Here is a 13,144-nt window from a genome sequence, read left to right as displayed (position 1 = left end):
TTCTCCAAAATTATACTTTAATACATTCATGTGAGTTATACAAAGAGCAGGTCCCAGGGCCTGGTGGAGGCCAGTCCTGGGAAGTGAGAGCAGCATTGATATAGTGTTTTCAGAGCTCGGGCACAGGGGCCAGGCCTTGGCCTCCAGGCCGAGGAGTGCCGTGTGCAGCAGCACCTAGTGCCATGAGCTATCCCAGTGAGGGTTCTAGCCCCGGATCTGCCCATCGGTTCTCTGAGCCTTTAACCTTCTCTGGGCCTCAGTTCCCTCCCCTGTAGAGTGGGGCAGAGAGTGGTGTTTTCATCTTCTTGGACGGTTACTGATGCTGTGGCAGCCTGTGGGCGGAGCACAGAGGAGCTGATGATGGAAGCTCTGTGACTGGACCCAGGGCTCCCCTTTCTCCCTGAAGCCCATGGGTCTGGAGAGTGAGTGGTGTGTGTGTGTGTGTGTGTGTGTGTGTGTGTGTGTGTGTGTCTCGGGTGTGTGTTGGGGGGGGGTTCTACCCTCTTATTTCCCATGCCTGGTGAGGACTGGAATGATAGCCGGCCTTGCTGTGACTGTTGAGAGGAGGGAAATGCAGGCATGGGGCTCAGGGCTTTGAGCAAACAAAGCAAACCCCCTGCAGCTGCAGCTGCATCCCCCCCCCACGGTTTCTTCCACTGACTTGTGTGATTCTGAGCAAGGCCCTGCACCTAAGTTTCCCTATTTGTTCAGTGGGGAGATTACAGCCAATGGTTTCAAACTCCAGGGATGAGATTTGGGAAGCAAGAAGAGAAGGAAGAATTCATACTCTTCTACAGAGAAGGGTCACTGAGGCAGGGAGACAGAGGGTCTGTGGGTGCCTGTCTGAGAGGGAGTGGGTATACGCAGCAGGTATGCTTGGATCCTGGTTAGGGTAGGGCCCCTTCCTGTCCACTTGACAGCCTACAGGCACCGCACTGGCGAGGCCTCGGCCCCAGAGGTGGGAGGGCATGGACTTGACTCATTTCTGGCTTCGGCATCTCTCTCAGCCACGAGGCTCTCAGAGGAGACACGTAAGGAACCTTGTTTTCTTCTTGTGTGTAACCCAGATAACATGGAAACCTCTGAGAGTTGGCTTGAATTTGCCTCTGCAGCTGCTAAGTTGAGCACAAAGCAGAACCAGATTGCTGAGGCTCTCCCTCTCTTGGCTCAAAAGCCAGGGTGGGGCCGGGATGGAAGGAGGCCTGAGCAGGGGCTTGGGGAACAGGCAGCACCAGGGTCAGTGTGTGTGTAGAAGAGCGTGCTGGAGAGAAAGGCCTGTCAGAGGCAGGCCACAGGATGGCCCGGGCCCTCGTGGAAGCCTAGGTGACCACACTTGAAGCTGGTTCTGTGGAGCTGCAGTCTAGCCCAGGAGGCTAGATTTAAGACCTCTGGGTGAGTTCTGGCTCTCTCTTCAGGTCACAAGTTCTTCATTTCCAGAGAGGCTGAAAGTCATTATCGGCAGATGCGACAGAGCTCTGGGTGGAAAAGGCTCAGACAGATCCTCTCACGGGCCAGTCTCACGGGCCAGTCAGGATGGTTCTCCATGACCAGCTGGGGGCTGCAGGGTCTGGGGGCCCATCGCCTCCCCACCTCAAGCCCATCATACGACGGGGTCACTGTGTGGTTCTGTGACAGCCTCTCTTGCCAGAGGATAGGCACGTGTTTCACTTACTAGTACTCGGAGATGGGTGTGGCCTGAAACATGCTCAGTGGAGAGCTATTGGCATCCCCTGTTCAGTGAACTGTCCCACTTTGAGCGCCACAGCTGGACCACGTATGTAGTCCACGTGGCAGTGTGTGGGACACCAAGTCCCTGGCCACTGTGTAACCTGAGTTGGACCCCAGCTTCCCTGCCCCTCTGGCTTCCTCAGGGAGTGGGAAGAGGCTCCCCCAGCCCCATCAGGCTTTGTACTGTTGGCTGAGCTTCTGCCTGCGGAGGAAGCAGCAGGTGGCCAGCGTGGTAAGGACTATGGCGGAGACCAGTGTGAAGCTAAGGATGATGATGAGGTTGACATTCTTCAGCCCCCCCTTCTCACAGTCCTCTGGACGCACTAGGCTCAGGGACACCTCCTCCTGGGAGCCGAAGCGGCAGATGAGGTCCTGAGTGGCGTCCACATCCACTCGGCCCTGGTGCAACTGGGCCGCCAGCCAGCCATTGCCGCAGCAGCTGAGTGGATTTCCCTGCAAGTACAGCCGCCGGAGACTGGTCTCCAGGCCACCCATGGCATTGCCCGGCAAGAGGCTGAAGCTGTTGTTCCGCAGATCCAGCACCTCCAGGGACACAGCCCGTGTCCAAGCAGGCAGGTGGCTTAAGCGGTTCTCAGCAAGGTTAAGGCGCTTGAGACGACGGAAGCAGGGCAAGTCTACTCTCAGTACCACCAGCCCGTTGCCTTGAAGCTCCAGGACCTCCAAGGATGCCTCCAGGCCCACCAAGGCTCCCGTGGCCACATCCAGACCAGGATTGGCAGAGAGGTCCAGCTCAGTAAGTGGGGTGTGGAGGAAGCTGCCTGCCCTGAGTGTTTCCATCGAGTTCCCCGCCATGTTAAGAAAATGGAGGGTGGGGATCCCAGAGAAGTCCACACAGCCTGGGGGACCTGGCTCTGCTTGTCCCCCACAGGGGCTGACCTGGTTTCCCTGTAGGTTGAGCCTCTGCAGGCTGGCCAGGCCAGCAAAGGTGTAGGGTGGAAGTTCTCGCAAGGTGTTGTCCTGCAGAAGCAATGTCTTCAGGGACCCCAGGACTTTGGTACCCAGTTCTAACGCTTCCAGCACATTGTGGCTCAAGTCCAGAAGTACCAGGCAGGGCAGGGAGCCCGCTCGCCGAGCCTCAAAGGATCGAAGACAGTTTCTGCTGAGGTTGAGGAAGCGCAGGGAGGTCAGATGCTCAAGAAAGCCAGCAGGGACCAATTCAATCTCATTGTAACTCAGGTCCAGGTTTAGGAGCTGGGAGAGGGGGTGGATGCTGGCATTCCGACTGGGGTTGGACAGTAGAGAGGCTGACCAGCCTTCCGACGGTGCATGGAGGTCCTCGCTGTCCTGGGGCAGCCCTGTAGGGAGCTGGATGAGGTTGTTAGACACATTCAGGTAGATGAGTCTGGGGAACATGGCCAGGTCAGGGAAGTGGAGCAGCTTGTTCTCCCGTAGGTCAAGCCAGGCCAGCTGGAACTGGGCCTGTGATTCTGGGGCCGTCTGGAAGGTCTCAATGCTGTTGCAGCTCAGGTCAAGTACCTGCAGCTGCTGGAGGCTGAAGTCCGAGATGCACGTGAGGGAGTTGCGGGAGAGATTGAGGTGAGTCAGCTGGGGCAGGGCCTCAAAGGCACCATCCTCAATGTCCATCAGGACGTTGCTGTGAAGGTCCAGTTGCTCCATGGCTGGCATACCCCAGAAGGTGTGGCGTGCCAGGCGAGTGAGGCTGTTCTCTGCCAGGGAGAGCGTGCGCAGCCTCGGAGCCTCACCCAACAGCCGCTCCACCAGACTGCCATGCAGGCTGTTCCCAGACAGGTCCAGGGAGACCACAAGGGGCAAGCGGCCCAGACCACCACTGTTCAATGCCATGCCCGCGGCAAGCCGGTTGTGGGCCAGGTTGAGGTGCTCCAGGTAGGGCAGGGCCTGGAAGACCCCCGGCTGGAGGAAGCTAATCTCGTTGTCACTTAAATCCAGGTGGCGAAGTGCTGTATAGAAGCTCAACGGGGAGACCAGGATGCTCTGCAGCCGGTTCCCGGACAAGTAGAGAGCTTGGATGTCCAATGAGAGCACCGAGGGGACCTGAAGCAGGCTGAGGCCGTGGCACAAGGCCTCCTTGTTCACCTAGGGAGAGCAAGGTTTGCAAGGAAGCTGGCATTAATGGGGACAGTACAATAGATGGGGACAGGGTTCTGTAGGAAAGATGCTCACCCTCTCCCCAAGCATGGGGTGCTTACCCCAGAGACCTGGGATGTTAGCCTTGCCCCCACCCAGTTGATGCCCCCATGCTGCTCTCTGTCCCTGACTGGCAGTCTTGCCGGTGCTAAACAGAAGGGAACAGTAGACAGAGAAATAGTAGATAGTGCTAAGAACACGTATGTGTTGACTGTTGTCCTGCTCTGTGGGAAACTAAAACATGTTTCACTCAGTGATCAAGAACCAAGAAGCAACATGACCAAGGTGGGCCCATAGCTTCCAGTTCCACACCTGGGTCTTTGCCACATCCTAGATATACAGTCCTAGCTTTAGGCTCAAGGTGTCATCCGGAAAAGATGTTTGCAAAAGGGAGACCTGCAGGCCTTCCTGCCAGTTCCTTGGTTTGGTCCAGCTAGCCTGAGACCACATTCCTCCTGTGACTTGGAGTGGGCTCTGGACTTGAACCTTTCTGCAGCTGCTATCTACCCCCGCATCAGTGGCTCCACTCTGGTGGTCTGGTCCAGCACAGCACCCCAAAGGTAGTAGGAGTAAGGAGACAGAGCAGGGTAAAGGGATGCCAGGACACAACAGGTGTCACCTGATGACAATTTAACCGGATGACCATTTATAGGACACATCAACATGGACGCTCCAGTTTCTCATCCCAAAATTAACTTGTCCCTCCCAGCACCTACTTTACACATCAGGACTTTCAGATTGGTGTCCCTGTCAGAGCCTTACAACAGCCCACTCGGTATAAAGGGGCATTCTGACGTAACTATATATTTTTACCAAAGTCCAGGCTGGAGAGGGTAAGAGAGACTTCAGGATCATCCAGCTGATGTGGAGGGAGCTGGGATTCGAACACAGGGCCCTTGGCAATTCTTTTCCTTTTTCCTTCCACAAAATGCGTTTCTAAGGGTCATAACTCCATGCAAATGCATGTCTCCATCTGGTGGCTCCCAGATTCTCACCTCAGGTATCCCACCCTCCCTAGCAAAGAGTGTAATGTCTACGTCAGCCAGCTTAGTTTTGCCCCTGCATCTAAACTGTCTCCCTCCACTCCTACCGAACTACCCACCTGTTCAAGGCCCACAGACTGCTCGAACCCCACGTGCCTATGGTACCCTTGGCCTAAACACAGAACAGAGTCCATCAAGACTGTCTGTGCCACTGACCAACCTGTCCACTCACCCCAATCCAGTTTATACACAGTGACCACAACTAGCACTGGTCTCACACTCTTGCATAACCATCTGTGGACATGCATGGAGCAGATCTGTATGAGAACTCCTCACCGGGAATCCTAACACGTCTTTCCCAGAGGCCCTCCCTAACTGTGCCTTCTCCCATGGCTTGGTGCCCCTGAACAATGACCGAATGGGGACCTGCAAACAGTGAGCTTTGAGAGGAGAGGGGCCACTTTGATTGACATGGGTGTCTTGGACTTGGCCCAAAGAAAGTCCTCTGGAAATGTCTTTTATGAATGAGTCGCAGACATCTGTGCTTAAGTAAGGGCCCTCGATTCAATCAATGCCAGAGAGAGAAGAACTAATCCAGATATGCAGATTAAAGACAGAAAGAGGCATTAGAGCAGAGTGAGCCAGCTCACCTGCTGTCCAGATGTGAGGTCAAGGCTTGCCCGGGCAGTAACCTGCCTGTGCCATAGAGGTCCAGTGGCTGAGGTAGTAAGGAAGAAACCCAAGTCTGGCCTCCCCGCCTGACCTAGCTCTGAGGCTCCCACAAGGACCCCAAGGGGAATGGGGTGAGGTGGGGCACCATCTGACATGGGCACCTGTGTGAATGCCTACTGCATAAAATACCTTGACTAGCCTTACACCTCCAGGAAAAGCTGCCAACTGAGGCTCTAGCAGACCCATTAACCCCCATCACTGCCACTCACAGAAACCAGACACCTACTTGGCACCTACCTCCCAGGACCACCCTGCTGTAAGCAGCAGTAAGATGAACTCAGTGCTAGTGTGCGTTTCTTTTTGTGTAAACTGAGTCTTCAGCTGCCCAGGTACCCAGGCTGGCTGGACAAACACCACCACGCACTACGACGGACTCTGCATTTGCAGTGTACATGCCCCACTTCCCCCATGTAAGTGCACGCCCATGTCCTCTCCTTTGTGGATAAGCAAAGGTTCCCCAGGACATCAGCTCCAGAGGAACCATGACCCCAAGGGGAATGGGGTGAGGTGGGGCATAACCTGAGACCGTCTATCAGATACCGCAAAGGTCCAGGGAAGCACCTGGTACCCACCTCTGTGATCCAGCCCAGACTTCAGAAGGAGCCTGAGGGGCTGGGCCCTCTTGGTACCCTCCCCGCCCTTATTGCTGAGCTCTGACTGACAGTCAGACGTCTCTGGTGCAGAGATGATGGGGGCCTTGGCTGGGGTTTAGCATCTTCCCTCCCTCTGCTGTGTTAGCCACTGCTCTGTTTTCTTCCTGAGGTGGGGAGGGGGAGGACATGCTATCCAACTTCACTTCCCATCCATACACGGGAGGCGAGTTTCCCGCAATGCCCTGCTCAGGGGAGGCTGGATTTCAATCCCATCTCTGTCACTTCTACATTAGGGCCCACAGGGTCACATGTCTCTTCTGCAGCTGGGTATAGAGCTCTTTTTGATAGTTCAGAAAGTCTTCTCCTATCTCATGCTTCTCAGAGAGTCCCTGCCCCATGCCCTCTGTCTGTGGGTGCCAGAGCCCTCGCCATCTAAGGCCTCAGACCTCCAAGGCTGTGAGCACATGGTGAGATCTGGGGTCGTGGCTCTCATTATTCTGGGGTGTGAGCCTCTCAGGAGGTCTCCCAGAAGGAATCGGTGGGCACAGCAGGGCACACAGACCCCAGGAAAGGGCTTCTGGCATTTCTGCCCTCTTTATGCAGCTATCCATTCTGTGCCCAAGTGCAGCTGGTGGAGGGCCTGTCTCTCTCTAGTCCTGCCTCACAAGTATACCTAGAGCAGTGGTTCTCAACCTTCCTAACACTGACCCTTTAATACAGTTCCTCATGTTGTGGTGAGTCCCAACCACAAAGTTATTTTGCTATTACTTCATAACTGTTACCTTGCTACTGCTTTGAATTCTAATGTAAGTATCTGATACACAGGATGTCTGATATAAACCCTTGTGGGGGGTTACGACCCACGGGTTGAGAACCACTAACCTAGAGGCTCTTTTCCCTATGCCTTGCGGGGTCACAATGTCTTCCGAATGTTTGCCTGGTTTCTGTCCTATAGGAGCTCGTGGCTGGCCAGGTAAGACAGTCTTGGGCTGTGCATGAAGCAACATAACCTCAGTCTTCTCAGCAAGGAGATGAGTGGAGGACGTGGAGCCAGAGGAGGGAGCAAGAGAGGAAACCAGTCTGTCAATGGTGGGGGAGGCTTCCTGAGCAGGGTGGCATTTGACCCGGCTGTAATAAGTGAGGAACATTCCAGCAGTCAGGCCAAGTCCAGGAGCCCAGCCAGGGAAGGGATGTGTACCCAGGAAGATCAGTACAGCGGAGCCTTTCCCAGCTTGTGTAGCCCAGGATTTCCTAGAAGACCAACCATTTATAAGAGGGACAACTTGAGGAATAGAGAGCCAGAAGACTCCACTGTCACTAGCTGAATGGTCTTGGTTGGGTCTCCAAACTTTCCCTTCTGTAAAATGGAAACAAATCGGATTGTTGGGTAAGTAGGCTCAACAGCCTAGTGTATGCTCAACAAATACTAAATACTAAGGCAAAGCTCTATCCTTTTCTGGTTCTCTAACCTTTGTTCCTGGACTGGGCTGTGGGACCCTCCCTCTCAGGACAAAGGTGGGATAGGTACCCGTTACTCTGCCTGCACTCTGTCTTACCGTCCTACAGGGCACTTGGTCTCGGCGCTGAGAGATAGCCAGGCCCAGGGTCAGCATGGCCAGGAGTATCAGGATCTGGTAGCTCATGGCTCTGCCTAGGGTGGAAAGGAAAGAGGAATGTTGAGACCACGGCTCCTTCTACCGCCAGCAGGACCCAGGAAAGCAGGAGGCATGTGGGCTGCGCACAGGGCCTCAGGGGAGCTGAGAGTAGTGAGGCTGAGGTAGGAGGCCAGGAATTGCAAGTTTGAAGTCGAGCTGAGTCATTACTCAGGGGAAGCAAGACTTTTAAAGCTTGCATGTGTGACTATCTGCGTTTACCTAACCCACCCGAGGCCATTGAAATGGTTCAGGGATAAAGGCCTTTGCCATTAGGACTGAGTTTGATCTGGGACCCACATGATGGGTCCTGAACTTCCACTCCTCTCCAGGCATGCACCCCTCTCTTCTAATAAATAAAATGTAACCAAAAAATTAAAGAAGGCCAACCTGGTAGAAGGCAATTAGGATGGGCGCTCAGGAAACAGAGCTACCCTAGGGCAGGGCTGGAGGGAGGTTGGGCCTCTGACTCAATTTCCCTCCAAGCCCCAGACAGGCCCCCATCCCAGGTCCTAAGCCCCAAATGGAACATTTCATTCTTTGCAAATCCTTCCTTTTGACCTTTTACTTTTGGTTGGAATTCTCAGACCTGGTCATTGTTAGGGGCTGGCGGGAGCACTGACAGGAAGCCCCACCCCAGCAGGCTGCCAGCCAGCTACTTTCACTGAAGGCTATGGCTGCCCAGGTCCATGGGCCCACAGGGACCTCAGAGGCCCTGAGCAGGGGTGAATCCCTGTGGACTTGAGCCAGGTGCTGGGGAAACACAGATCAGTCTGTTAACCTAATTAATTAACAACTGAATGCATTGACTTAACTCCCGTACTGAGTGTCACCCCACATCTAGTTCTGAGTGTCACCCCACAGCCCTCAGGGCTGATATCTGCTCCCTCCATCTCTGCTAGGCTCCTGCTGGGTGACCTTACACGGGTCTTGTCATCTCTCTGACCTTGTTTCCGGGGTTAAATGTCAACTGTGTCGAATTTTGTTGCGGACAGCTGAGACAGTCTGTGAGACTGTCGCAGCAGCACCATCAAACCTGACGGTTAGCACTAAGTTAATCCCCACAAGGACTCAGTTCTGTTTCCTCACATGTCTCATTTTATAGAAGGGAAAAGGCAAGCAACCAAACCAAAACAACACCCAGGCTCAGAGAGGTTGTGGAATATAGCCAAGACAACACAGCTAAATGGTAGACTAGACTCTGTGCCCTTCACCTGAAGGTCTCCCACGGTGGGTGCTCGGTAAGAGAATGAGACTTGTCACTCTGAAGACGGCCTTGGGAGAGATCTGCAGGCCTGTGCCGGCTCTTTTGACGGTCAGAACCCACTGGGGATGAATCTCAGTGCAGTGGCTGTCCATCTTGCTGAGACACACAGGGGCCAGCATGGGCCTTTTGACTCTCCTTCCTGGCTCCCCCAGAGCCCAGCCCTGCCCCACAGTGCTCCACTTTCACTGCAGGCTATGAGGAAATTTTGTTCCTTTGGTTCAAATGAAGTCCCCACCTGCTTAACATCAGCATTCTTAGAGCTAAATGAAAACCCCCGGCCTTCATCTCCAGGCCCTGGGCAGCCAGCCCTCCCTGGGCCAACTCTTGTCTCCCACCTGACTTGACATTGTCCCCACTCTCTCTGGGCCCTGAACACATGTACACACGTGTGCTTCCTTTGGACCTCTGGAACCCTCACTTCCTCTGCCTCCCCTGCAGCTGAATATTTCCTCACCCCGTGGAGCTTAGATGCCAGATCCTCTGGGGAGCCTTTTCTGGTCCCCCACAGATGCCTTGTGTTCTCCGGGCTCTTGAAGTTGCTGAGCTTTGGACAGCCCAGTGTGGGGCACAGAGCACACCCCACTATGATTCCCTACCCTTTAAAATGAAAGTACCCGTGGGTACACCTCATGACACAGGGAAGCCAGATAGAGAGCACAGCGGCAGGCAAATCTCCTCTGTGGGATGCAGATGAGGAGAGGTCTCCCAACTCCCTCCATCCCCCCCCCATCCCCTCCCTGCCCTAGCCCACCAGGTTCAAAGCTGCCCACCTTCACTGTAACAGCCAACTCCACTGTTTGTGTTCTTGCTTCCCTCCAGTACGGGACAATCTGTCCCATCCATGGCAGCCAGTGACGTTTCAAAGTCACATGCCAGATCTTACAAATCACTTTGAAATCTCCAGTAGTGTTCAGGCTTCACACACTCGCCCATCAGCTCCTCCTACCACCTTTCCCCCCTCAGCAGACTCCTCAGTCACCTCAGTACCTTCCTGGCTGCCTGGGGACTCTGCTTTGCTGCTCCCTCCTGGTCCAGGATGTTCCTGCTCAAGCTCCTGGGTGCTGTATCCCTCCTCCCCCCATTTCTCATTTGCTTCATTCCTTAAGTATATGCTCACTAAACTTCTCTCAGGGAACAAGTGGCTGAATTACGTCAGAAGTTTGGCTGCAGTAAGGACAAGTCAGGACCTGGGGTTAAGCTGGGGATGCCCAAAGGGACCCTATCTCTCCTTCTTCTGCCAAGTCCTGTTCTACCCCACCATAGGGCTTCTGCATATCCAGAAGGGACAGCCCCCACTGAACCACAGAAATATGATGGAGAAACTCCCTGCTGTGCCCCATCTGCAGCATTGAGATCTTCAGTCCCACAGGGAAGACCAGAGGCATTCGAACCCTGGGTCACTGTCAAGTCCCAACACTCACTAGTATGGCCCCCAGGGCAAGTTCTGCCTGGGTGATTCATCTGCAGCGTACACCAGTTCCCATTCGGACACTAGCTATCCTTAGCCATGGGATGATGAGGTGGGGTGTGGCCAGGAAAGCACTAAGGCCCTACAGTGTCCTTCCCTGAAGGTTCAGTACCAATGGTGCTGAGGAGAGAGGTCCTAGCTCTGCAGGCAGGTGGCTGGATTCTGATTGGAGAGGTGTCAAAGAATCTCTCTCTCTCTCTCTCTCTCTCTCTCTCTCTCTCTCTGTGTGTGTGTGTGTGTGTGTGTGTGTGTGTGTGTGTGTGTGTGTGACAGAGGGAAACAGACAGACAGATAATGGGGGCAATCCTATAATAAAAATAAGACTGCCCCTACTATACAAGGAGGTCACACATTTTTCTAAGCCATAGGTCGATTACGGGTCTTTTAATTCTCATGACCACCAAGTGAGGTGATTACTATAATTCCCATATACAGACCAGAGGACGGAACGGAGGTTTGGGAAGGCCAAATGCCTGATCCCTAGGCCCTACGTGTGCTAAAACTGGGACCGAGCCAGATCTATATAGTCCCTTAGTGCTGTGTGGTCTCTACTAGTGCAGACCCCACTGGCACCCTGTAGAAATCTCTCCTGGACCATGTGGTTCAGAGAAATGACTTACCCAAAGTCACTTGTACAGTAAACAGAAGAGTCAGAATCAGAATCCAAGCCCTGTGTCTCCAAAGCAACTGCCAAGACTTCCTTCCTAAGGTAGCCGAGGAGCCCACAGGTCCTGGGCCTGGCTCAGGAGTACACTGAGTGGTAGGGCTCTCAATCTGCTATGATGTACTGGCAAAAGGGGTCTGGGAGAGCAGCTTCAAGGCTCACAGGGCAGTGAATCACTAAGGGCAGCCCATTCTAGAGACATCCCACATCTCAGGGGATCAGACTTTAACCCAAAGGAATGAGCATATGATGTGAAATGTCAGGGAGGAGATGGGGTAGGGGATTCCTCCTATCCATAAAGAAGGGAGGCTTCAAGTCTTCCCAGAGTGCTGGGTATCCCCTCCAGAGACAAGAGTGATGGTGTGGAAAGCCCATGTCCGCCTGGGGCAGACCTGAATTCAAATCCTTAAGTGCTAGGTTGGCTGTATGCTCCGAGGCACGCACGGAGTTTCCGGCCTCGATTTTCCCAGCTGTCAAATGGGAACGCCTATCCGAACCCTTCCCTGGGTAGATAAGCTAATACCCGGGTGCAGAAGGAGAGTCCGGCCCCAGCTCCCTAGGCACCGCCGCCTTCCGCCGCCCCTACCTGGCTCAGCGCCGCCGCCGCCGCCCGACTCCTCGGAACATCGTTCGCACAACCCCGGGGGTCTGGCCCGCCGTGGCCCGGCTGCTCTAGCGCCGCTCCAGCCGGCGGCAAGGGGGCGGCTCCCGCCTTTTAAATAGCACCCCTCTCGGCCACGCCCCCTGGGGCTGGGAGCCGCGGGGTCCTAACACCGCCCTGCCAGTTGCGCGGACCTAGGAACCGAACATCACCTCTGCTCTGGAATCGCCCGCCCCGGGCCAGGGCGGCACTTGAAACCGAAAAACGTCTGGAGGGAGAAGGATCACAAAGGAAACTGAGCGGGGGCAGCGCACGTGCAGCCGTGGGCATGCGAGGTCTGGGGTGCGGGGAGCCGCAGGTCCGCGGAGGAAATCCTGGCGCCACCGCACTAAGGCGGGGGTGGGGTGGGGTGGGGGTGGGCTCACCCAGAGGTGACTGACAACCTCGGGCACGGAAGGAAGTGACCCTTCTTTGGCCCTGGGACGACCCTGAGGGGGTTCCCCCGTACCTCGGGTATCCTGCCTTTAAGTCATCTCTAAGCCTGTCAAAGTCTCCAACTAACGGATGGAGAAACTGAGGCCAGGAGTTGGAGTTGGGGTGAAGGATAGGACGGCGAATATGTATGAAAAGCCAGTTGACTGAGACTTGTCAGTTCCCTGCGTACAGTTGGAGGACCCGAGGCTCGCATAGCTTGAATTGCATAATGATAGTCTCACAACTTACCCAAAGCTGCTGCCTTTTCAAGTACTTAGCCTTCTCAGTCACTGGCACCGTGTCCTGCTGGGTCTAGACTGAAAGATGGGTGATCCTGGGAGAAGAGCGTTACCACTGTGTTCCAGTCCCTGGTTCGGCATTCATAATGTTCTCCCAGGTTCGCGTCCATGGGGTCATGTACCAAAAAAGGGGCTTGTGGCTACTCTGGAGCATGGGCAGAGCATGAGCAAAGATTCAAAGCCGTCCACCATATCTTAACGGCAGCCAGCGTGAGAGTAAGCAGCACCAAGCAGGGTGAGCCAGAGTGGAGCTGGGCCTTCCCTCCCATCTAATTCAGTGCTGAGTAGTGGGAACACTGACACTACGGTCAGGAAAAGTTTCATGAAGGAGGCATCCCCTGATGTCAGGGCAGCAGAGTAGCCAAGCTTCCTGTCCCCCCACCCCCACCTCAGGAACTCACAGGGTCCTGGCTCCCAGGAGCACCCCAGCCCTTGTCTGTACTATCTAGTCAGACTGAACTTCAGTTTCCCTCTCTGCAAAGTATGGGATGACAAGAGCTGCTCTTTTGGACATAGTACGAGGACAGGATGAAGTTGATGGGCCTGTACCCAATGG

The 13,144-nt window shown here is 54.7% G+C and overlaps 1 protein-coding gene across 4 annotated transcripts; it reads right to left on the bottom strand.

Moving 5' to 3' along the window:
• Lrrc32 (leucine rich repeat containing 32) lies at positions 1-11,906 on the bottom strand. 4 transcript variants are annotated; one of them, NM_001170434.3, is given in 3 exon segments: positions 1-3,804; positions 7,720-7,814; positions 11,801-11,853. In NM_001170434.3, coding segments are annotated over 2 exon segments (1,992 nt in total). In that variant the 5' UTR covers positions 7,807-7,814; positions 11,801-11,853; the 3' UTR covers positions 1-1,899.
• Positions 11,907-13,144: the final 1,238 nt, after the last annotated feature.

This window comes from Rattus norvegicus, chromosome 1 (assembly GCF_021556685.1).
Source record: "Rattus norvegicus strain SHRSP/BbbUtx chromosome 1, alternate assembly SHRSP_T2T, whole genome shotgun sequence".
NCBI lineage: Eukaryota > Metazoa > Chordata > Mammalia > Rodentia > Muridae > Rattus > Rattus norvegicus.
This window is presented reverse-complemented; position numbering and strand designations above follow the sequence as displayed.